At 39.8% G+C, this 24,612-nt stretch overlaps 1 protein-coding gene across 30 annotated transcripts in view; it reads right to left on the bottom strand.

Annotated features, from left to right (window-relative positions):
- mbnl1 (muscleblind-like splicing regulator 1) overlaps positions 1-24,612 on the bottom strand; it is a 46,572-nt gene that overhangs the window by 21,143 nt on the left and 817 nt on the right. For 4 of the 30 annotated variants that reach the window (XR_013304250.1, XM_077615362.1, XM_077615367.1 and 1 more), the window contains exons 1-2: positions 16,259-16,668; positions 7,208-8,111 (exon numbers count right to left, since the gene is read on the bottom strand). Coding sequence is in view for 17 of the 30 variants with exons in the window: in XM_077615362.1 (XP_077471488.1) it covers positions 7,208-7,381 (174 nt within the window). In the remaining 13 variants the exon portion in view is untranslated. Of the gene's footprint in view, positions 1-7,207; positions 8,112-8,449; positions 8,549-15,306; positions 15,649-16,258; positions 16,677-19,998; positions 20,140-21,200; positions 21,315-22,165; positions 22,400-24,612 lie in introns of those variants that run through there. The other 26 variants (XR_013304241.1, XR_013304243.1, XR_013304242.1 and 23 more) reach the window with 16 other exon arrangements.

Raw genomic sequence — 24,612 nt, 5'->3', positions numbered from 1 at the left:
AATTCAAGAGAAGGGTAGAGCAATAAAAACTTTTGACAGGCCCAGACACTGCCTTTCGATGAAGGAATGTGCTTATAAAAACAAAACATTTGCACAGTGAGAGCAGTCGAGTTGAGCAACGATAAAATGAATCGGTTATAAACTACGGCTAGCATGTCAGTGACAAGAACCAATGGTGGCCACGTGTGAATGCCACTTCTGCCATCAGTATTTGACGCGAGGTAAGAAGCCAGAAATTAGGGACAAGGAAGAACTTGACTGACGGTTCTAAACGCTTATGTGTGGGAGGGACGGCTTGCACAAGTGTTGAGTAAATGAAGCTAATGCCCCAGGCCCCCACGCTCACCTGATGAGTGAGGGGATAATGAGTTGGGTTGTCTCTGCGTGAGGTAGTCGGTTTATAAGAAAGAAATGAAGCAATGTCATTAGGAAAAGCCAGAGCCATTAAAAAGTTTAACTTAACTCGGTCACACAGAAGTGAATTAACCAGAATCCCTAATTTAAAAGTACATTAATTCCCAACACTGATTATGGCTCCAGGAAAGTCCCCTAATATAATATAACCTGTGCCAAACGAATAACTCCCGTCCAGCACAAACAAGTTTATTTGGAGGCAGGATATTACCACACGGGCAAAACAAAAAAATAGATCCAAAGAAAATATAAAGGTTTTCACTTTCATAACACTGTTCAAAAAATAGTTTCTCACAAAAATAGTTTTTCACACTATGGACTCTAGTATTCTTGTGGCACATGTGCTTTTAAAATAAATAAATAAAAACATGTTTGGAAATATTGGGTTGGTAATGCACTGTGTGGCTGTGCAGTAGTCTTAAAAATGATGATGCTTTCATAGTTTGAAAGGATATACAGTAGGGCCTCAACTCAGAGGTAAAGAAAAAATATCTTAGAAAATAGAAGGCCCTGACCCTGATATGAATAAAAAAAAATAAAAAAAATATGCACAAAGTATGGATCCCATCATGTAATTGCATCTTTATGAATTATTTCAGTTGAGTGCTAACTCAGTCTGAACATTAGGGGCATTAAGGTCAAAGAAGTACACATTGAAGCAAGAGAAAGAAGAATGCAACCTGATGGATAAACAGTCCAAGGAGGAATATTATCATGCAGTATATCAGAAATTTAGCTGAGCAAAGTTTGCAGCCGGTTTAAGTGTCGTCATTTGTGTTTATCTTCAAGTGTTTGCACACAACAGGTATAGCGGTATGGGCATGTCACTATTTTGGATTGGATTGGATAACTTTATCCATCCCGTATTCGGGAAATTTCATTGTGGCAGTAGCAAGAGGGTGATTAGTTTCAAGTATGAGTATAGATGTATAGTAAAGGCTTTTTTTGAAGTTCATGAAGACAGCCAACAAACATTAAGGCCTAAACGCAAACGTATATAATGACATTTAATGCATTTAGTGGCTTGAAGGTTTTGGAAAATGTAAATTTGAGAGAATTCAACAAGATCATGAGTGTCGAGGCATCAATATTTGTCTCCCAGCTAAGCAAATACACCTTGAGGTGTTAATGGTTAATGTGTATGTAAGGGTATATACACATGGGGGTTTGGGGAGGCCAGAGAAGTGCTCATTGTATTAGCGGCGTTATAAATGGAACCAGTGTGATGGTGGGACAGAATCAGCTGACACTGAGAAGAAGAAGGGAAAGGCTGTTGACAAAGTGCACAGTGATCTCATAAGATGTACACATCGCAGAAAGAACAGGGAAAGAATTCTTCGGCACATGTTAAAATTAGGGTGCAAGCGCATGTAAGGTATTCTTCCCCTTAAACAATACCCTATGGGGTAAAAGTGACATAGCCATAAGAATAGAGCCATCACACTGAATAAATTCAAACAAAAGCTCTTGTAATAAAACCTGAGATGACAACACCCCCATGGCTCTGTCATAAAAGTCTCACTTGGAAAAAAAAGCTTACACATTATGGATGACTGAATCTAGGCCTAATTCTTTCAAAGATTTCTGTATGGATGCACATAGATATCCAATTAAATAACCAACTAGGGGTGGAGAATTTATGGGGAGTACAGCCGAAAGAAGCTCGTGTGGACCTTGCAGTCCATCTGGATTACAACATCACTGCAGGATTGGCTGAAGATCTGCATAATGGTACTAAAACATACCTATAGGTAATAGAAGGGAGGAACTCATTTTGAGACCACACTTGTCAAATTGCGGCAATTGCAATTCAGGTGTCATAATACTGCAAAAACGACTACTTACTATGCATGTCCAGGTTCATGGTGGCAAGTAAACAGCAAGGCGAGCAAGTCCACATGCTTTCATGCAGATTTAGAACACAAACATTATTGTGATGCTATCCTTAACACACGTTTCCAGCGGTTGAAAAAACTTTTTTTTTTTTTGAGTTATTCAAGCAAAATACCTGTTTTTTAACCTCCATTGAAGCATCTTAATGTGTAGTTCGTGTCCTGGGCTTACATCGCTTTTCTCTAGATACTTTGGATTTCGGTTCCAAAGACATGCAAGCAAGTCTAATGAAGGACTATAAGGCTACGTTAACAGACACATATGGTGCATTTTAACGGTACTCGGCCGTTTGGTCGCCTGGAAGGTTATTCATAATTACCATTTAAAATTGTTGCTCAAATTCCCTAAATACAAACTGCGAATTATTATTTAGTCATACTTAATGCCCTATTAATTATTAGGCTAAAGAAAAGCTCCAAATTTCCCGGACTTTTATTGTGTTTTGTTGGAGAACTTGTTAAGACCCTGACTGATGTCCCTTCCTAAGGGGACAACTCATGTACATACAAACTCTTCTACACTCACACGTCCGCTCAGTGAAACTGCTCAGGGCCATTGTTGGCTTTTATTGATGCGTAGACCGTGTTGTTTTACCTTGTTTTGTCGCCGGACTTTTGGTCGCCAGACTTTTGGTCACCCGTTGTTTGGGTCCGGGTGACCAAACGTCCGGCGACCAAAAGTCCGGCGACCAAAAGTCCGGAGACCAAACGTCCGGTCACGCATTTTAACCATTTGCGGGTGGGCGTCGATGTAAAGCCTGTGACCGGATAATGGCGGTTAAACTAGGTCTAGCACCTTACATCAAAGTGAACAGTTGTAGATTATAACAACTTCTATGTTGGCTACTAAAATGGTAACACTTCCTCAAATGGGGTCATGTGTATTGTATCATTTAATTTACCACTAGCAGTGTGACAGAAGCGTCAAATAGACATTAGCCCCTGAACACAGCCACACACTGAGCCTGCCATGTTGATTTTATTCCAGAGCAGGATAACTGCAGTCCACTAAGCAACGTAACAAATATTTACACCACTGTGTTTGTGTGTGTGGTTTACCTGACGCTGATACCTAACTACTTCGACATAAACATGCTGTCAGAGCTTAAGAAAAATATGAGTCAGAGAAAGACCAAGATAGAGGGAACAGGATAGAGGGAAGATAAGGTATGAGGCCTTCGGGTCTGTGGGAATGTAATCTTGGCTTGGAGTAGGAACTTGCTCCAACAGTACCACTAACACAGACATAACACGCACGTGCATGCGCACACGGTCGGCCTGTTTTTCTTCACAGGGCAGACAAGATCGTGGTGGGTGTGTCGAGTGAGTGAGCAAGCAGACAGACGACGTGGTTAATGGCGTGGCAGTATGTATTCAAAGTATTCTCGCTTTAGACCGTTACCAAGCTGCTTGTTTTACGACGGAGAGTGCGCTTTGTTTGGTTAGACAAGGCCCTGCTGCTGGTGGGTTCACACTAGGTCAGAGTTGATGTCATTTACCTAAAACCACATGAATTCATGCGTGTGCAAGCAAGTGTGCGCGCATGTGAGTAATGTGAACCATGGGTGTGGCCTGAAGTAAAAACCAGACTGAGCGGCAAATCAAGATGGAGGAAAGCGAAAATAAGCACCAGTGGAAAGAAAATGTGTGACAAGAATAGGCTTGCTTCAAATGGCCTAAGTACAGTTTCTTTACATGTATAAAAAAAAAAAGTCATTAGGCAAAGAGTTTGTCATGAGAGTAAAGAATATAGCATGTAATTACATAAATGAGCTGGTGGTTGTATGTGATTATAACAATTTATCCATCAGGTTTAGCATAACTTTTGTTTTCACTTAACAGACAGATAATAGACTCCCAAGAGTAAATTCTGAAATGTTGGATCCAGAGAAGAGACAAAAACCATTGTCTTAAATATAATACATACGTACTACATCTAGATGGGGTGAATTGCAAAATTTTAAAAATTGTGTTGGCGATGATAAAATAGCCATAAATTTAAAAATGATGTGAACCCTTATAAATAACTAACTGCATAGATTCATTATGAAGTAAATCTGATATTTATATGAATAACATAATAACACAAAAATGTGGGTGTGTGTGTTTTTTATTGTACCCAGGATCTAAAAATCCTGGTAAACAGGGTGTAGAAAATATGTGAAAACTTTGGATTTAATTAGAGGTTGACACTCCTTTATCAGAACAAATCAAACGTCCCTGTATTTGCAGAAAAATTGTATTCATTTAAACAGAATGTGTGTGATTAATATTATGGCTTAGATGAAGGTCAGGTCCCATTTCATAAATGCAGTATTTTATTATATTGAAATATGTAGTATGGAGTTTTTTAAATTATTTTCACTAGACTCCACCAATGGTGAACCTATTTTATACTTGTGAAAAATGCAGGCAATCATTTGTGATTTAAGTAATTTACTCCTTTTTGCAATTAGAATTTGCTTGATTCATTTATTATACTTTATTTGAAATGGTCTTTTATATTTATATTATTTTTTCTAGACATTCCATATACTAGCTCAAATGTTACTTTGCATGTACAGTACAGCCAATAAACATTCATGATGGCAAAAGCGAGAACTCTGGAATGGAAAATCTCCATTTAGATTATTTTAAAGGAACTTTTGGTATTGAAAATTAAATGGCATTAAATTCAGAAATGGGTATACTAAATATGCACATTCATTAAATGTCTGACGTATTTGGCTGATTTATTCCACCCACATGGCCACAGCAGGTGCTTTGCTTTTCAATTGCGTAGGTTACCAGTTGCAAGGATTGTACTTAACCTTTCGCTCAGGAGTTAATCATTAAAAAGTTACAAGCCAACTTTAAAATGAGGGGGTTCAGCCAGTCATTATCCTTCTCCAAATATTTACACCTCTTCCACATTGCTGAGCTGCCTGCACCACCAAATACACAGACTGCAAAAAGGGCAGTGTGCTGGCTAATTTACACACAGTACGGCCTAGTTAAACACTATATTGATTGATCTTATTTGAGGAAGATATCTCATTAATGCGGTGAAAAAGCTGCAAAAAGCTGTTCTGCCTGATGTGATAGAATAGAAACGGTTTGAAAATTCTATCTTGGGCGGCCAAGTGTGTGTCGCATGATAAAAAGAGGTCAGCTCGAGAGGAAAGAGACTGTTGGTGAAATGACTGGGTTTGGGTGTGACCTATTCAGCTATGCGCTGATGATCATGTGAGACCTGTTCTAATTATACACCCTCCAGAAGAAGGTCGATCCTCTCTCACATGCAGTAAGAGTGTGCACATGCATATACAAGAGGCTGCAGGACAGTGAAGAAGGGGCGGGGTCAGATCATGGCATAATGGGGGTGACAAGCGATACCGAGGAATGTGAACATGAATAAGTGAGCTAATAGTTTAACGTCCTCAACTGAAGTGTAAAGCTGCGACAGAAAAATCTAAATCCACGCTGTCTCTCCTTATCCAATGAGGGTTTCCGTCGATGTTTTGTAGTTTATTACAAGTGGGTGAAAAAAAATGTCTTGCCAACAAACATCCATGTGACAAGTCCTAATGGAAAATCTTTCTGAAGGTTCCAAATGAAGGCCCTCAGTTCACTGAAATAACCTCCCTGTGTAACTGACAGTTACTCCTTTCCGGTTGGTAGCTGACTCTGTCAGCATGAAAGACAATTTAAACACGTGTTCACAAATCAAGAGGCTTCAACCTGCACGTTGCTGCTCGACTGCTGTGTCAGTGAAAGTCGACACTGTATTGAACACGGGGATCATGACATTCAGATAGATGGGGGTCATTTGTAAAGGCATTTGTAGCACTTCTGTTCCTTACCTTTTCCCATGATGATCAACTTAATTCTAGCAAAGTCGTTTTTTGTTTTTTTAAACAACTGCCGAATAAATATGAATCATTTTCCATGGTACTTTGCAAGTAGGTCGGTCGGGTACATCCCAAAGAAACACGTTTTTCATCATTTCTAGTTCCACATAGACATTATGCACCAAACACAAAGCATAATTCTTAATGGTGAGGATGTTGTTCAAAATAGTTTTTAACATACCTCACACTATGTGTATTTTTTTTTAAGTCGAAACAATAAAATCGGTAGTACACTTTGGGGTGGAGCATTGAAGCATCGAATAAACTGCAACATTTATGTTAGCATAAACAAAGACTGTTTTTGTGGGACAGTTTTTCTACTGCATAACATTAACATACTATTTATTCGTTTCAAGTTCTAAAACCAATTAGTACTTACTTGCTGTAAAACATCTGCGAAAACTTTTTTTTCAGATGAATTGAAATCTGACTACAAAACCAAACGCAGTGTGTGTTTGTATTCATAAAAAAATAACTTTGTCTAACTGCCTCGAGGCACAGGAAGTGGTTTGTGTGCTACATGATGGCGCTATCGGCTCATTTCTCACCAGACGTTCATGAAAAGTGGCGCTAAGGGCATCTGAGATGAGATGTGACAACCTTTTTCATGTAGTATTTCCACACAGCAGACGTTTGTGTTGAGGCTATAATTCATTCAACAGAGTTTACAGTGTAACTACACACTGATGCGACTGACTGAAAAAGACGAGCGCTAGAGCGAAGGCCTGCAAAACTTCGGCTTCGTGAAACCGACAAATTTCGACTTCTTTCCCCACCTCTTTAGGCCCTTGATCACATGTTCTCATCACCTGACCAGAAATGGGAGTGACAAGAGAGAAGCACATGCTGGGACCAGATGGTGCGTTCTCCACTGGCCGTAAAAGACTGCTATTTGGAGCTCGTGACTTAGTCTGCCACGCGGCATTCGCTCAGTGTCTTATCGATGGCCTTTGTCATGCATGTCTACCTCCACCCACTTCATGTTACCCCGCTTCTGTTTGGTTTTCTTACCTTAAGTGAGTCAAAGCAAGCGATGATGCGTCCGTTTTCCACCTGGCAACTCTTAGCCGGATGAGCAAACTTGCACTCCTGGTCCGAACGGGAACACGTGCCCCTCTGGAACTCTCTGCATACCTCGAGTGTCAGCCACTTTGTGTCGCGGATCTGCGCTATGTTCATCGCCATGGTAACAATCTCCCAGATGAGATCGGTGAACTTGTTGAAAAAAGTACTGTTTGAGTTTTAATCCACGAATTCACTTAACGTTTGGAGGATTACGCTGATTTTGCCTGCAAAGTTAAGATGGCATTCAAAAAAGGACTTTGAGTGATACTGTCCAGGGTGAAATGTTGCAGGACTCAGTACGGCTGTAAATTTTACTGTGCCATCTTCTCAAAACAAGTGAATTGATTTGATCCAGGAAACGACGGCCTGTCTGAATGTTCACACGTATTGCTTGTGGAGGTTTCTTCTCTGGAACATTCAGGTGCCAAAAGCGGTATGGAGAAGAAAGCCCTCTAGTTAAGATGCGGTGAAACAGGCAACAGAGGTGATAATCTGGGTGTAGTCTATTTTGTGGGGGGGATTAAAGACACTAAGGACTGTGTGGAGGCTTAGAAGGTCCAAGGCAAGGGTAAGTAAAGGCAAGGTGTGTGATGCTCTAGATGGGCCTTGTGTAGGACTGGACTGCAGGGCTTGTCAGGTGAGGATTAGCGGAAGATGGAACCCACTGGGAGGGGTGGATGGTGATGACGGCGGATGGACAAACGGGTCGGAGCGCAGTCAGATGAGGGTGCGGCCACCTTTTCTTGCGCTGTGGCAGCAAGCGAGCGAGGCAGGAGGGGCGGGGAGAAGGTAGAGCTTCAGCGGTAGAAGCAGGTCAAAGCTGCGGCACACATCAACAAAGGCACTTCCTCTGGGGAGAGAGAGAAAACAATGAGAACTTAGGCGGAAAGGGTTCAAAAGCTTCTTTTTGGGATCAGGCAGTGACCTTTTTTTTTAAACCAAGGTCCTACAAAAGGTATGCAACGCTTCGAATGAAGAATGTAGAGAAAATGTTAAAAATGTAATACTTGTCAGCTAAACAAATAAAACTTTCACCCGCCCACTGATAAACACACATGGTGTGCAAACGCATTCATCATGCGATACCGCGCACACAAACTAGCAGTGGCGCGCACAAAGCAGCCATTCACAACTTTCCGCCATATCGATGCAACGAAACGAGATCAAAAACCATCTAAAATGACTTACAGTGGAACGCAGCAAAGGCAGTCTTTGCAAATATGACTGAAAAGCGAAAGAGGGGAAGAGGGTGATAGAAAAGGGGAAGTTGAGGCTGGGCATGAAGGGAAAGAGGTTAGTCATTTCCCTCCTTGCAAAGCTGCATGGGAGTGTGGGCCAATGAGAGCTGCAGCAACATTCTGGGCCAAGCGCCAGGTAAGAGGAGGAGGAGCCTAGAGAAGGCCAACCTGCCTACTGCTGGAGCAAAAAAGGCGGTCAAAACTAAGTTCTTTCTTTTAAAAAAAATTCTAACAAGTAAGGTGCATCATAATGAAAGTCAACAGATTTTTGATCAGGTTTGGTCACATGGTCTAGTTAGTTATCTAATCATAATATGCAATAAAGAATGTGTGGGCGTGTTTTATTTTGGGTATTACTTTCTATTTCTGGTGAAAGCAACGGAATTTAATGGTCAGACTACTGAGCAACAATTCTGCTCTTATCAAAGTAGGGGGGTAAGTCACCACACCCTGTGTAGAGAAATCCTTTTCCCAGAAGAGTGTGTGTACTTTGAGCAATGCTAAGAACTATGAACGTTAAGGCACTGCAGCACTGCAATGTGCTAGAATAGAGTCCTGCAACACAGAAGCCCTGGTCATGATGACCCAGCATCATGGTTTTGATGTGTTTGTACAAAAGAGAGAGTGAAGTTACGACTTGCTTTCACACTACATGATGTGATAGGAAAAGTGGCCTTGCTGCTATGAATGACCTTTGAATTGGAGGTCTTATCTTAATACAAACACTAACATGTGCGCAATGAGCACTGGATGCACAAGAGCGCTCATATGATCGTACAACTTAGAGCAATGGTTCTCAATGTTTATTAAACCTAGCACACAATTTACATTCATAAAATTGTCCAGTAAACCACCCATATAAAACATCTAAAAATGTACTAGACGGGTGATCTCTTATGACAATGTAATACAGAAGAATGGTGCATCACAAAATAAAACAAAACTAAGATGAATTGCACTAGAAAATTTAATCTATGCTGGATTTCTTTTGAAAATGTTTCACTATTCACATTTAAAAAAACAGTTTGAAAATGTGTACACAAGTTCAGCTATTGTAGAAAAAAATGTGAGGTAATATGCATTTTTTTATGAATCATACAAAAAGACGATTGGGTGCGGCTGCACTGTAGTGAGAAAATAGAGGACATCAGATGATTATTTGTAATATTGATAGTCATTTTCCGGTTAAATGCTGAATATGAGAAAAGGTACCCCAGCCGATAGTATAATGTAATCTACTATTGCACAAGGAACCACAGTGGTTATTCCACCACACTTTATCTTAAATAACAACTGAATTATAAAATTGCACATCCTAACAAATGAAACGACACTGCTTTGCCTATTCCAGCTCATACTAGGCATACACTGCATTTGCATACCCTTAGTAGATTGCAAGCAGTTGAATTTAAATAAAAATGGCACAATTTTAGCCACAGCTTTAAAACTACTGAGGACGATTGCAGCTATGGGTTGCAATATTGCTAACAGTAATTAATGTACTACTACCTCTCTTTAGTCAAGTGATATGTGGTAATCACTTGATACATGGAACACCCCACCCAGTCAGAAATATTTGGATTCACTTTTTTGTTTAAGTGTGCGAGGCTGCAGCGCTGTGAAGTAATCCTCATGATGAGCGCGCAATATGATCCCTCATGCCTGAATATGGGCATCCTTCTTTTATTGATTGCTTCATCATTTACCAGTAGGCCATGCTTTTTCGAAAATTCATTCAAATAGTCTTGTGTGATTCAGGTCTTAAAGATCACATTTTTCAATTGAATTCATGCTACATGACAAAGTGCCTCCGTTACAAAGGTCACTCATACTGTGGATGAGGGCACGTCTATCAATTCAAGTCCAAGGTCTTGAAAGCTGGTGCAAGGTCAACGGGAATAGTAGAAGGGAAGATGGATGGTAAGAAAGCGAAAGAGACAAAATCAGGGGAAGATCAGCCTTTAGAAATAAGCCTTCTAACTTAAAAAGCAAGCAAGCGTGTATTTATCTTTCTTTACTTTGCCAATGAGTCACAAAAGCAATTTTGTGGCGGATGTGCTCTTCGGTACTGTCCGTTAACCTAAGCCAAATACTGAGAATGGAGCATAGATGAGCACAGAATTCCGCAATAAAAAATAATGTGTTTCATACGGGCAGGTCTTAAGAGTTGTCAGCATGACTAACTACGTACTTAAGCACCGACGAGAAAACAACACAGAGGGTGCGGTTCATAGTTATGATGGTCCTTCCTTAAAGGGGACATAGGGTGATCTACTGTGAGTCAAGTGACACAACAGCTCAAGTTGAGTGAAAGTTGATGCAGCATAGAAAATCCACATCTCGCTTGTTTTGCTGCAACATCTACTATGGCAACAGAACGAACAAAATGATAGCTTCCAGCCAGCGCTTCTATTTTCGGCTTTTGACTGCAGTGAAGGTTTCCTTTTGTTTGCTGCTGCTGGGCTTCAACATACTGATAGATGTGGAGGCAGGGTGACAGTGTGCTAAGATAGGTCATCAAAGTGGATGACGCCAGGAGGAAACGCAACACCGCAGGGCTCCATTAAGATGCTGCTGTGGCTACTGGGATTATAGCATGTCAATAATGCCCTCTCTGACCTTTACATATATGTTTACCACTGTCTTTTTAGGTTTCCATAGTCAGAACCAGAAAAAACATTAATCAATACCAACAATACAGTTCCAAAGGAAAACGGAATACATTTAAATGTATTAAAATATAAGAAAAAGGTGTATGATTTTGAGAATATTTATTTAATGTTTACCATGTGTATGCATGCAATAATGCCTTGGTTGAATTTCATCTTAATGCATCACTGTTGTATTATGTTAGAGCATGAAATGGATTTGCTGTTCAGTTGCTTATTCCTTTCTGCAACAAGCTTCCATTTTGTGTATGCCACCACAAGCCTAAACACATATCCTACTGTTTTTTCAGTTACTATATTTCTCGTGAGCTTATTTAGTATTCCTTCTGTTTTTTTTTTAAACTGTAACCTACTGCTGGCGCTGTTTGTGACAGTTCTCAGAAATGTGGCATATATTCTTCAATGGAGGCAAAGCATTGTGACTAAGAGCTACAACTTCCCACCATTGAAGGCTTGTGTTTAAGCCAGGTTAACTGTCCAGCAAGCAGCTCATTGCTTTTGCAGACTTGGAGCAAGTTAAGCTAAGCAACCGTCTCCCAGTAGATCTAGAAATGCCTGGAAAGCAGGTCTTTTGTCAAACATGCTCGAGTCCATTTTCACACAGAAGCAGATACGATGATGTCAGCAACAAACGTCGCCGTGATTAGTCAGGAATCACAAGTACTACATTTTTAGTTTACTGTATATACCACACACGCCTAGCATCTACTCTGTTCAATCTAGGCTGCACTGCATTAGCTCAGATACAGAATGACAGATGAAGGACCACAAATGCATGATACAATACACAAACACACTGCATTCTGCATACCCTCACCATAGTTGGGAATGTGTTGAGCCCCCTTGCGACTATTCGTTTAACTCACTTGATTAAGCCAAGAACGCACAAACCTCAGTTATTCTTCTGTTAGACAACCTTTGGAGACAATGAAGCCCCTTGTTTAGCATACACACATACACAGACAGACAAACAGTGTCCCGATGGTGTTTATCCTTAAGTTTCGGTGTCTACACGACCGTATGCAACATTGCATCTTTGTGTATATCTCTGCGCAAAGGATATGATGAAGTCAACGCGGATATTACTGATAATGGCTTGATGAGAAACTCATTGGATCTTATTTATACTGTCTAGATCACCACGTTAGAACATTATCAGCAGCTCTCAGAAATATTTCTACAAATATATATTTTCAGAAGGCAATTTGATGCAAGTCATTAAGTAATAGTTGACCAGCACCTTACCATTGTGTACACTATTTTTGAGTACTCCAAATTTTTGGCTTTGTCATAATGTCAACAACTTAATAGAATTTCTTTAAAATGATCTGTTATGACTTCCATCCCTATGGTACACAACTTTTTGTAACTGCAGCAAAATGTGAAAGATATCCAAATTTGTAGCAGCATGATACATGCAAAACCTCCTTCATGATTACCCACAACATAGTTAAGAAAAATGTTGCAAATATTATTGGGGGAAATTTATATATAAGGGTGTTTGGTCTTCCATTCACAGGCAAATAAAATGGCTTCTTTATCGACCCATGGCCCTTCTCCAAATATGTAAGTGTATGTACCTTCATAATTTTTGTGAAAAGTAGTGTAAGAAATCAAGGATGACAAATGCTGGTGCTAAAATTATGTAATGTAATTTCATAATGTAGACAGAGAACATCAATATCAATCACTTTTTAAAAAATGAAATACTAAACAAAACAAAAAAAATCTAACCACGGTCGTTTTCTTCAGGGTTGTGTTTACTTTCCATATCAGCTGTATTTCTTGCCGTCGTTATCTGTGCAACTTTCGTTTAGTTAATAATTTTCAGAGAGCACTGCAAACCTCGTCAAGTGTGAGAAGTGCTTGCTCGGCTTTCTAATAATGGAGACACAACCATGTTCAGTGGGCTGGTTAAGAACAAACAATGCTTGCAGCGAGCAAAACAAGTGTAAAGTAGAAATGTGTTATTAAAGGGGGAGTTTAAAATATAAAGTATTTTAGTAGAATTGTTAAGTTTTCAGTAAAACAGCAAGTAGAGCATATAACAAAAATGATCTGTCAAAAGAAATTTGCTCCCTGGCCCCATCTTTTGCTAATTAGGTTTTCAAGAAATCATCACAAAAACATCCAAACAGAGACGACATGTCAATAATTTCAGGAGAACTCACAAACAAACATGGCAGATTCCCTGAGCTGTGCACTGACCTAATGATTACTTTGGGACTCAGTAGCTCTGGAAAATAAAAAAAATAAAAAAACCTATTTCTTGTTTTCAACAACTGAGTCTAAGTCTACCGAATAGAAGCAACGCTAAAGGATCCACTCGCATTTGACAGCTTGGGACACCATCTCTCTATTCGATTCCTACCAGTCCCACAGCAATACTCCATTATGATAAGCATGCTATCGACGTAACAAATGTACCCTTTTCACAGTTTTATTGCTAGCATTACTATTTTGTTGTAGCGGAATAGTTGTTCCTACCTATACACTACGTATACTTAAATAATCATCTGATTGTGTGTCACCATTTTTTTTAAATATTCGGGGATTTGGGATTGGTTAATAGCTTAAGTAACATCATGTTAACAATTATACTACTGCAAACCGCCTTTTTAAATGTGTTATTAAATGTCATTCTCCCTTTTTCCTAGTTGAAAATGTCCAGAAAGTAGGGCAAAGAGAACCTCGAAAGAGCAGCAGTGGACACAACAACGGAAAAACACACTTAAGTTACTTGCTACTTTCCCCAGAAACAGAATGACTCAGACTGGTCTTGAGAATCAATTGCATCACATTTCTAATCATTTGTCCAAAAAAATATTACATTTACATCCAAACATTACAGAACGTTCAGTCGTCAAATATTCGTGTTGACGGCATGCCATAAACAATTTGTTTGGGCTCAGTGAGGAATTTTATAGGAACGGTCTCCTGGTCGCACAAAGCTGCGAAATATTGTTGAAACGTGGTCATAACACAGTTGGAACAGAGAAAAGCCCCTGTCTAATAAAGGCTTAACCTGTCAGCGCCAATGCTGTCAAGCATATAATCCTGCATGTACCTATATCATGGGCTCCACATGAGCATGGACAGCTGTTTAGCAAAATCAGCAAATATTGTAGGTTTTTGCTCATACAAAATGAGGTAACTAGTCATCTGTATGGGAGAATATATACCTGTATATGTATATGTAATATATATATAGATATATGTATATGTATATATATATGTATGTATATATATAATATATATTATATATATGTGCATATGTATATATATATATATATATATATATATATATATATATATATATATATATATATATATGTATATATATGTATATATCATACCTGTCAACCTCTGCCGATAACTGCCCTTATAAATGATTATTGATTCCCCTTACAAACCCCCAAAAAACCTTACAAACACCGTACGACTCGTACGGTGTTTGTAAGGTTTTTTGGGGGTTTGTAAGGGGAATCAATAATCATTTATAAGGGCAGTTATCGGCAGAGGTTGACAGGTATGATATATATATATGTATATATAATATATGTATATATATATATGTATATATAATATATATGTATTAATATATATGTATATATATAATATTAGATATAGATATATATATATATATATATATATATATATATATATATATATATATATATATATATATATATATATATATATATATATATATATATATATATATATATATATATATATATATATACTGTACTAGTGATAGCATGTGTGCACATGAGCACCACTGCCTGAGCTACCTACTGACTCCCACCAAATCACAACAACATTCCAGGTCATTACCCCAACCACAGACACAGTACAGTTAGCCTAGAGAGTCACCAGAAATGAGCATTGGTAAGGCAAAAAGAACGAAAATATAAATTTCTTCAACTTCAGAAGATCCGCTTATCTTATCATGACTTTAGAAGAATCGCATGCCGATGTCATTTGGGCCGTTATTGAGTTATGGCAATTGGAAAAAAGAAAAACGCAATAACCTTCTAGGCTCCGATTATATTCATGTGATACAGTAAAGATACTATTTTTGAGGACAGATATCTCATTTGAATTCAGAAAACAAAAAGAAAACAGAACTACTTACTTTTAATTCAATTCAAACATTGCGAAGAAGGTTCCCTCCATTTGCTTGTTTCGTTCTTCTTGCCCCTGTTTCTTTTTCGCAACTTTGTCCCTCTCTTCTGGTAACTCCCCCTCCACCAGACACATGCAAACACTCACGCAGTGAAACACACAGACACACACTCCCGCAGACAGAGTCACCCACTCAAACACACACTCTCCCGCCGCGACCCAGAATGCTTGGCAGGATTCTACTGTACTGAAATACTGTGCTTACCATATAAGGAAGCAGCAGTTTCACATGTCACATATAATTTACATGCAGCAGGGCGGTAGTTTGCGGTGCGGACACACACCCACACGTTGAGAGAAACACACACACACACACACACACACAAACGTGCAAAATCATGCTTCCCTTTTGGGCTGACGCAGCAATGGAGGATAGGGAATCAAATTTTACCATTCCTCAACGTCATAAACATGCTCTGCGGGACAACTACAAAGAGTGTTGAGTCAGACATGGGGAAGGAGAGGCGAGTGGGTGATCTATTGATTATCTTCTACTTCTTCCTGGATCAACAACGGCCCTCGGAGCACATGCGGGTGGACACATACGCACGTCAGAAAATGTTCTGGTGAACTAGCCTCAGGAAATGGCTATTGTGACTGTCCGCTTTGAGGCAAGAGTGTTTCTGACTGCGTGCGTGAGTGTGTGTCAGTGCCAATAGCTGTAAAACAAGCTGTAATAAACAGATGTTAACCCTTTGCCACATAGACTGAATACACAAGAGTTATCACAGGACACATGATGGTTACACAGAGCAATCACTAAGGACAGCAATCCCCACATTGTCGCTTATGCCTCAATGCACAGACGCCCACTTTGGAAAGTCAAGACTGCAGCACCCACAGGAGGAAAGATCGAGATAAACCACTGTGGCAGGGAGGAGGGTTACGAAGGGAGCTCTTACCTCTCACATTGCTCTCCAGATAATACGTGAGTGCTTCCGCGTGTCGACCGACTCTTTGTGCGTGTGTTCAGACAGGCTGCGACAGCAGACCCCCAGGCACCGGCTGGACCATTCTCAGGCAGGCAGGCAGGCAGGCAGAGCACAGCACGGCAGAGCGACTGGCAGAGGAGAGGCAAGCGGGTGAATCAGCAGCGAGTGAGTGGACGAGCTGTGCAGTCTAGCACCACAGTGATAGAGGGAGGGAGGAAAGAGAGGGAGGAGTGTGTGTCTGCGACTGCGTGTGTACGTTGCAGCGTTTGCCCTGTACGTGTTTCCCCGATGTTGCCTCTTCAAGTGGCGGAGCTATGCTTCAGGGGCAAAAATGTGCCGACATTCTCTAGATAGTCTGTCTGCTGCCCAAGAAAATTGCTGCGTATGGGTGGCTGGGGGTAGAAGGAGCAGTAGCAACAGCTGTGGAGGAGCCGGAAGCTCTGACGCCACAGCAGACCCGACCCTGCAGTCCCCTCATATTCCTTCGATTCCTTACTGCAGGCGGACCACGCCCCCTCCCTCCTGGCTCCTTCAAAAGAGGAACATGGCCATTGCGTACACAGTCAGACCCGGAAGTCTATCACTGAGACAGGGGATGAATTGAGACTTGAAATAAGATAAAGACGGATATCAAGGGAGTGCAGGAAGAGAGTGGCAGGAGGCTGAGGATGCAGATCAAATACAAAATGAGATGTGTACAATCCAGAGAGGAGACAAGGCAAACGAAGAATAAATTGCAGCTACTGTATCAGAGATCTAAGAAAAGGGTTTGCAGACATTTACAAAAAAAACCAAACCTGTTATTCAACAAACTCGCATAGTTGCAATTGTCTGTAGTGTCCCCAAAAATCTCTTCTGAACATAACTTAAAATCTCCAACTGCTTCAAAACACAACGTCTAAGTGTGCGGTCTTGGTTTATCGATGACGTAATGCAGTAGAACCTCTGCTGTATGTATTTCCTTAGCCCGTAGTGGACTGTAACTGGCCAGCCTGAACGCACATCGGTAGATATAAAGGTGCACTTTACCATAAGGTTTTTAATGTCCGTCAAGCAGTATTTCATCCCTACCCTGAACATCTGCCGTTATTCTGGCTCTCGCCTCACCCATCTTGTCGAGACTGTACATTAGCTAAAATCTAGCTGAAACTGGTGGTCGTGTAGATATAGCATTTAGATGACCATGTTGCCTCCTTCTCTAGCATGTCTGTTGCTGTTCTAGTTTACGTGATTCAAAGGTACTTTTGCACAATGCACAAAAATACTCCGTTGCACTAGTGGCTGTTAACAAGTTTGACAAAGGGTGCAGCAAGGTTTCCAGGAAGTCTGTTCGAGAGAGTTTATGGTGGCCTTTTCCGGTGTTTTTATTTTGAAGACCTTAATTTTGTTTTGTTGACCGATTATCTCCAAGAAAGCAATGAAAACATTTTAGTTAAAATAATCACTTCTACCGCATAGCTTGGAAGGAATGCCAACTATTCCAGTTTTGTTTCTTGTCAGCAAAATCATTACAAACAGATCCATAAAACTCTTCTACAAGGTGTCCATTTTTTTCAGAATACTTGGCATTGGCGGATGTCTATAATAGTCTCTGCCATTCTCGTGTTACAAGGGCATGATAATTTCATTTTAAGTATCCCAAAGCTTTGCATGTGTTTCTATTCACTCCCAATCTCAACGTTTCTAATTCTGCACTGCTTACACACAAAGCTCGTGATAAGTCATGTCTAATTGACACGGTGTGCCCTTAAACCCAATGGTATAAGCTGCAGTCACAGCTGCAACACTATCTTGGAGTATGTAATTCACAGGAAGATACACATTTATTTCATTAGGATTGGCCAACATAAACGTGATGCGGAAAACCGTCAAAAACTGGGATCCGTACGAACAGCTGTAGAATTTCATCCACTGAAGCTAAGCTCTCTTCATTCATGGCTTTTTACAATACTTCTAATTGTTTATTATGGAATGGTTATCTTACACTGACCTGTTTTAATCACTTTGGTACTTCAGACAACATAATTATTCTCTAATTATTCGCATGTTCTTTCCAAGAACCAGAAGCTTGCGCTTGTGTTTTTCACAAGTCCAGACTTGTCCAATTCCCCCGTTTGACGACGTCAGATAGATTTCTCATTTAGCCACTTAAGACATAATAATAAACACAATGAAAACCAGTTCTGTATGTACTGGCTTTCATGCTACTCCATGTCTGCTTTATTGTTCCCTTTCCAACAATTTCAAACATATTAACATACAGTAAATTCTGAAATATGTTCAATTAAAATTTTGAAAAACCCGGCCTTATTAAATTTAATAATGTTATTATATTTAGAAAAATACCCATTTCAAGCACATGCAGTAATGCTACAAAAAAAGAACTTCACACCCGTTAATCAACGTTAACACTACCCCCACTGAAAGCAGGAAGTGGCACATGTGTAACTACAAAACGGAGTTTAAGGGGAATTCCACCAACTGGACACATCTAAGCTGTTAATTTTTAACAGTTTCAAAGCGAAAATGTTTGTGACAAGATGCTAAACGGATAGAATGTTGCTTTTTTCCCCATTATGGCAAGGAGGTATGAGGATGCTTGCTTACTTTACAATTCATCTTCAATTTTTTCACTATTCTCAAAATGTTTCAACTTTCCCTGCACCGCTGATGATAGCAAATTTCCACTTTAAACTGTCCCATCGTGTCAGAGCTCTGCTATTTCCCAACCTCCTGTGAACGCCACGGGCTGGCTAATGTGAACTCTCACTCTCCTGAGGAAATGTCCCTGAGCTTTGGTGTGCCAACCTCTGACTGCTCATCTATCACTAAGCCGCAAATACACATTAGGCTTCCATTACAGAGCATCTCGACGATACGACTGCAGTAGAGCACACGGCCTGCCTGCAGAAAAGGCCAACAGCTGGGAGCAGCAATCAAACTAACCTGTTTAACTAGAATTTATTTTGGTGGCAGCAAAATCAAAAATCGAAATAACCCCGGCAGTGTAATTTCCTGATTGTGTTACATGTTATATTAGGAACAAGGCATATGCTATAAAAACAACCATGCTATTAATACAGTGCACATTAAAAAAACGTACAAGAAAGCTGATACAAGTTGCCCATATGAACCTCCTGAAAACCACCACGGAGAGTGAGTATAGCGCTTTTCGTGCTTTATCGTGTGGTTTTCTTTAAAATTATTTTCCACGTCGAGAGTGGAGGGGGAGGCAGGTGTATTTCAAGCGAGCTGTCAACTTTGAAATACAGAGCGAGGAAATAGCACACTGCCTGATCGTCCTCATCTGGCACTGGAAAGAATGTGTGTGTGTGTGTATCTGTGTGCGCGCCTTTCTACACAAGCTGGAAGCTTATCTTCCAGATAAAAACAAATCGAATAGAAACACCCTTTCCGAAGAAGCTTCTCATTTGGGGCCCTAGCGGGTTCTCCGGCAAGATACAGCGTGACATACGCCGCAAAAAAAGCAAACAAATGCTCATTTGTATAATAGAAAATTCTACTAACCTAGACAATTGTATTCCAACAATTAAACTGGACACCGTTATGTACAGAGCAACCTACATTGCGAGCAAACATTTCGAAGTTAATATGAAAAAACAACAACCTTACATGACTAAACTGATCAAAAGTGATACATTCCAAACACATATTAGAAGCGATGTACAGTGTGCTGAGAATAATCTTACCTGAGCGTGTCTAGGGCTGAAGTGCCACTCAGACAGACAAAGCCACTTTAAGCAAAGGTCACGCTGATGCAACACACCGCACCATGAAGGAACATTTTCGCTTCGACCTTCCGCTACTTCCCTCACTCTCCCCTTTTGCTCACTCACAATAGCGCCTTCTGCTTAGCAACGGCTATACTGCAATTGTGGTCAGATTTACAGCGAACCATCACTGCGCAACATCAAGTCTCCATGACAACCGCTCCTTTATCTCATTTGCATCTTCTGCTTGCATTAATCTTATGCCAAATATGGTCACCTTGTTATTCGGGTCTCTCTGCATCCCTTTTTTTCGAACTTCCTCTTGCCCTTCACTTTCACAACTGTGCGCGCTGTGGTTGTAATGTGCACAGTGCATATACCGGTACTTAAATGCTGTGCTTAAATCAACTAATGAACTACAACAATGCTGTGGATATTTTACATTTGACAGATGGAATGCAATCATTTGCTGTCACTGAAGTACATTTTTGTCAGCCATGTAAAACTGGAAGAGGTTCGAGTCCAGCTTGTCTATGGACTTGTCTGAAAATTTACAGCAATTATATTCTTGCTAGAAGAAGAAAAAATAATTTAACTCCACAATACTGCTCGTTGGTTGTGCTTTGAAACAAAAATTATGAAGTGTGTGGCAAAATCCCAAACGTCAATAAAAGCCAATATTACCAGGAAGACAAAGTATTTGTGAGAAGACATTTTGAAAATTTTCGCCAGAATAATCTGAGTTAGGAACTTCATGTGCCATTTTATTTTTCCTCACAGCCCAAAATTGATAAGCCCACAACATTCTGTGACATATCCTGGCTGGCTGCCCTTAAATTACCTCCAGCTCACTGGAGCTTGAATAAAACTAAAGTTGCATTCGTTTCAAAATGGCAGCGCCCGTGAGTTTTGATTTTTTTTTTCATTATAGTCAAAAGAAATTGGATATTTGTGTATTGTGTTTTTCTTATGAAGGTCATGTATATTATAGCTTCCCTCTTCCTTTAATGCTAAAAAGAATGATTGTATTCTTACAGCCAGTGAGTGCGAAGAGAGGAAGTGGGGGGAGAATGAGAGCAGTTTACACTATGCAAAGATAAAGGTAAATCAGGAAGTGGTTGCAATTCACAAAGCTACATAAGGATGTGACAAAATTCTCAGAGTAGGCAGATTTAACTTACCACCATTACTGGCTTCTTTAGTCATGGTCTTTGCCTATTTTCCCCCCAGGGCTGATTCTCTGGATGGATCACAGGAACCTTAAGGGAGGTTTCTGGAGTTCTTTGGAGACATCCCTACACGCACAAAAAAGGAGGGTCACTCACCAGTACTAACTAAACACCCATCTACGACACGAGTGCAAAAAAAAGAGACGTAGTCAATCATGTACCGGACAGTTCAAAAAAGAAACAGATAGGAGTGGGGACTAGATGTTAACAACACAAAAGAAGTTGCTTGTCTGTTACAATTAATTAGATGACAATGAGTCTATTTAAGGAATTTATGAACTATGTGGATACAGTAACATAGTGGGAGGTCATCGGAATGGAAAGTACCTGAAGAGAGCAAAAAGAGTAGGCGTTTGAAGACTCAAGGAGCATTGCATAAGATTTGCACTTCAATAATAAATAGCCCTAATATTTCAATAGACAGTAACAATAAATATTTTAAGGAAATAGTTCTAACACGATGGTTCATCTGAGATTTCTCTAGTTTAAAAGACGACTTGTGCTCCCGAAAATTTGTTCTTGTCTTAAATCTGTTCCATCATTCATCAATTATGAGTGGGTTTTTTTGTTTTTTGTTTTTAGACATTATTTCTTCTGTAAAATGCTACAGCTGTGGTATTACACAACAACAGCTAAATGGAAATCAGAAATGATAAATATACATGTTTATTGTAAAACTCAATACATAATATAAAAAAACAGACCCTTTATGAGTAGTTGGCCAAAACTAATGATCAACTGCCACACATTACTCGACAGTTACAGTAAATGGCATTGGGACGCATCTTTTGGTGTACAGGAGCTTGAATAGCTACAAGCGTTCAAGCATTATTTGTGCCGGATTTCAAGTTGTACCAAAATGCTGAATTTGACTATTTTAATGGTGAAGCATGCGATGTTCATCTCATTTGACTAACCAGGCAGAGAGCATCAGAGGCTGAGAGCACCACCCGGCCTCTCCTCTTCTGGGATGTGCGGATGCTGGACCTCTGGGAATCGGGAGTCAATGAAACCATGCCTAATTTAGTCTTTGCTCCTCCTTGAGCTGCCGGGAATCAAAAGTGAGACGCCTTCCCTTTTAGGGATCCCTGGACACTGCGATCAGCGAGTGGCACTCCTTGCCTTTCGATCTACGCTGAAGAGTGGTGGATCTGATAGAAAAAAAGACAATCAGAATATTTCACTATGCAAATATTGTAATAAAGTACCTACACTATTAAGTTTTCATTTTTAGTTCACAACTATTGTATCAAGTTATCCATATATTGATGTTTTGCAGTTAGTCCACTTGCATGCCTGTAATTAGGGATGATGAATAATCTTGGATTCTATGATCGGATACTGAGTATCAGTATCGGGGTCCGATACGACTATTTTTGGAGTATCGGAAAGGTGTATGTGCTGACAAAATTGGCTGTTGCATGTGTTTTTAGTACTACCATGATTTTAAATTGAACCACTAGGCAAATATATCTGATGAGTAGAAACTAATAACAATAACACACCATCGTGTCATTTCGTTAACAAAACACTTCTTGACTCTGACAAACAATGAGATTTATCATTTAATGGTGACATTATAATTTGCATTATTTTTAGTGGTCTAAAAATATGGGATTGGATTGGGAAAACACATTTTCAGAAAATTCCGATCGGAAGTAAAAATATCAGTATTGGAACATTTTTAACCCATTAAAACAGCCCCTTGCACCATGTCACACGTATCTTAAAACATTTTTAATTTCTCCTTGTATAATTGAGTTATCTCGACTATTAAGTTATCCTGAGTAAATGAGGGACAGACCTGAGTGGGACAACGGTATATCAAATCTATCATCAGTAAGGTAGACTGACCACTTAGTAGCCTAGCAACAAGCAAGCTCAACACGGATCCAATTGTAAATCGAAAACTCGGGCAAGATGAGTACCAGACATTATTACATTGCCATCAGCCAATCACTGGGGGATCTGAGTCATAAATAATAGACAGCTCCTGCACCCTGCACACGTCTGTCTACAAAAAAATCCCTTCACTTCTGCACTACTTGTTTCTTATGGTTCAAGTAGGACACAGAAGTATAGTTTTATTGAGTGTTTCTAAATGAAGGAAGATAGGAACCAAAAGGGAATCAAGTGCAGCCTATGTTTAGCGATTCATAATGAAGGTTGTGGGATGGAATAGTATTATTAAAGACAACCCGGAAAATCTATTGGTCTAAATGTGGGACGAGTAACGCAGGATTAGAAAGTCATCTAAAACAAGTCTGTTTTACAGTATGAGGAAAAACAATATTATTAGCACTAATTTTGAAGAGCAGACTTCTTGGTAGAGTTAAGAAACATTTTGTTATTACCATCATACCGCATATGTTCTGCAGCACTGCGAAAGTGCTCAGCCTCCGGGGCCTTATATTTAGATTTTATTACCAATATCGAGTTCTAACTCAAGATGTTTCACCGGGGTGATTAAAAATGTCACGTCCAGTCCACAGGGGTAACAAGTTATAACAGCAATTATCCGTCCACATCGCATGGTGCAGTGATGACATAGGTACACATGTATGGATACGTACCAAATCTCAGGAATTCACAAACCACGCTTTGACTAGATAGTACAAATTCAACATATTGTGTTTGACTTAGGAAGACATTGCTATACCATAGTAGGGGAAAGCAAGAAGTTTCACTATTATGTTATAAAATGAGACAGATTAGATATACACACTATAATCCATTAAAACCTCAGTTATATTTAATAATCCTCTTGAGAAAATTACAATGTGGTTTTCAACTGTCTGCAACAGAGGACCGAACAAAAAGCTAATGAAATTACGTATACTGGTAACGCAATATTATGCCTCGGGCGGGACAAAAAGTATTTCTTTAGATGCTTGGAGGATATAGTGTGTGACAATCCTCGTCCCCATTGGGATTCCAGTGGCCTACATTCCCCGTTTCAAGGTCGACAGCAGAAGCAAATTAAATTACTTGTCCTGTTTTGTGCCGCTAGTGCCAGGTCAACAGCAACTTGGCTAAAATGATGAGTGCGGGATTCTGAGGGAAGCGCCATTTTGTCCTGACCTCTCTGGTGTCATATTTGCAAGGCAATGATGAAATTGAAAACGGTGTATTAAATTTAGCTTTTGCAATCACTTGTAATGAATGAGGGAGCTGGGGAAAAAAAATCAATGACTTTTGTTTATAGAATCGTGGATTTGCAGCATTGTATCTGTTTACACACTGGATGTTTTGGAACCGGTGTTCCCAATATTGCAGGACCCATCATTCCCACCCCAACTATATTGCTGGATGCTTAAACAGAATGCTCTTCTAAACTTTTGAATACCCTGAAATTGCTCCAACG

The sequence above is a fragment of the Stigmatopora argus genome, chromosome 12, assembly GCF_051989625.1.
Source record: "Stigmatopora argus isolate UIUO_Sarg chromosome 12, RoL_Sarg_1.0, whole genome shotgun sequence".
Lineage (NCBI taxonomy): Eukaryota > Metazoa > Chordata > Actinopteri > Syngnathiformes > Syngnathidae > Stigmatopora > Stigmatopora argus.
This window is presented reverse-complemented; position numbering and strand designations above follow the sequence as displayed.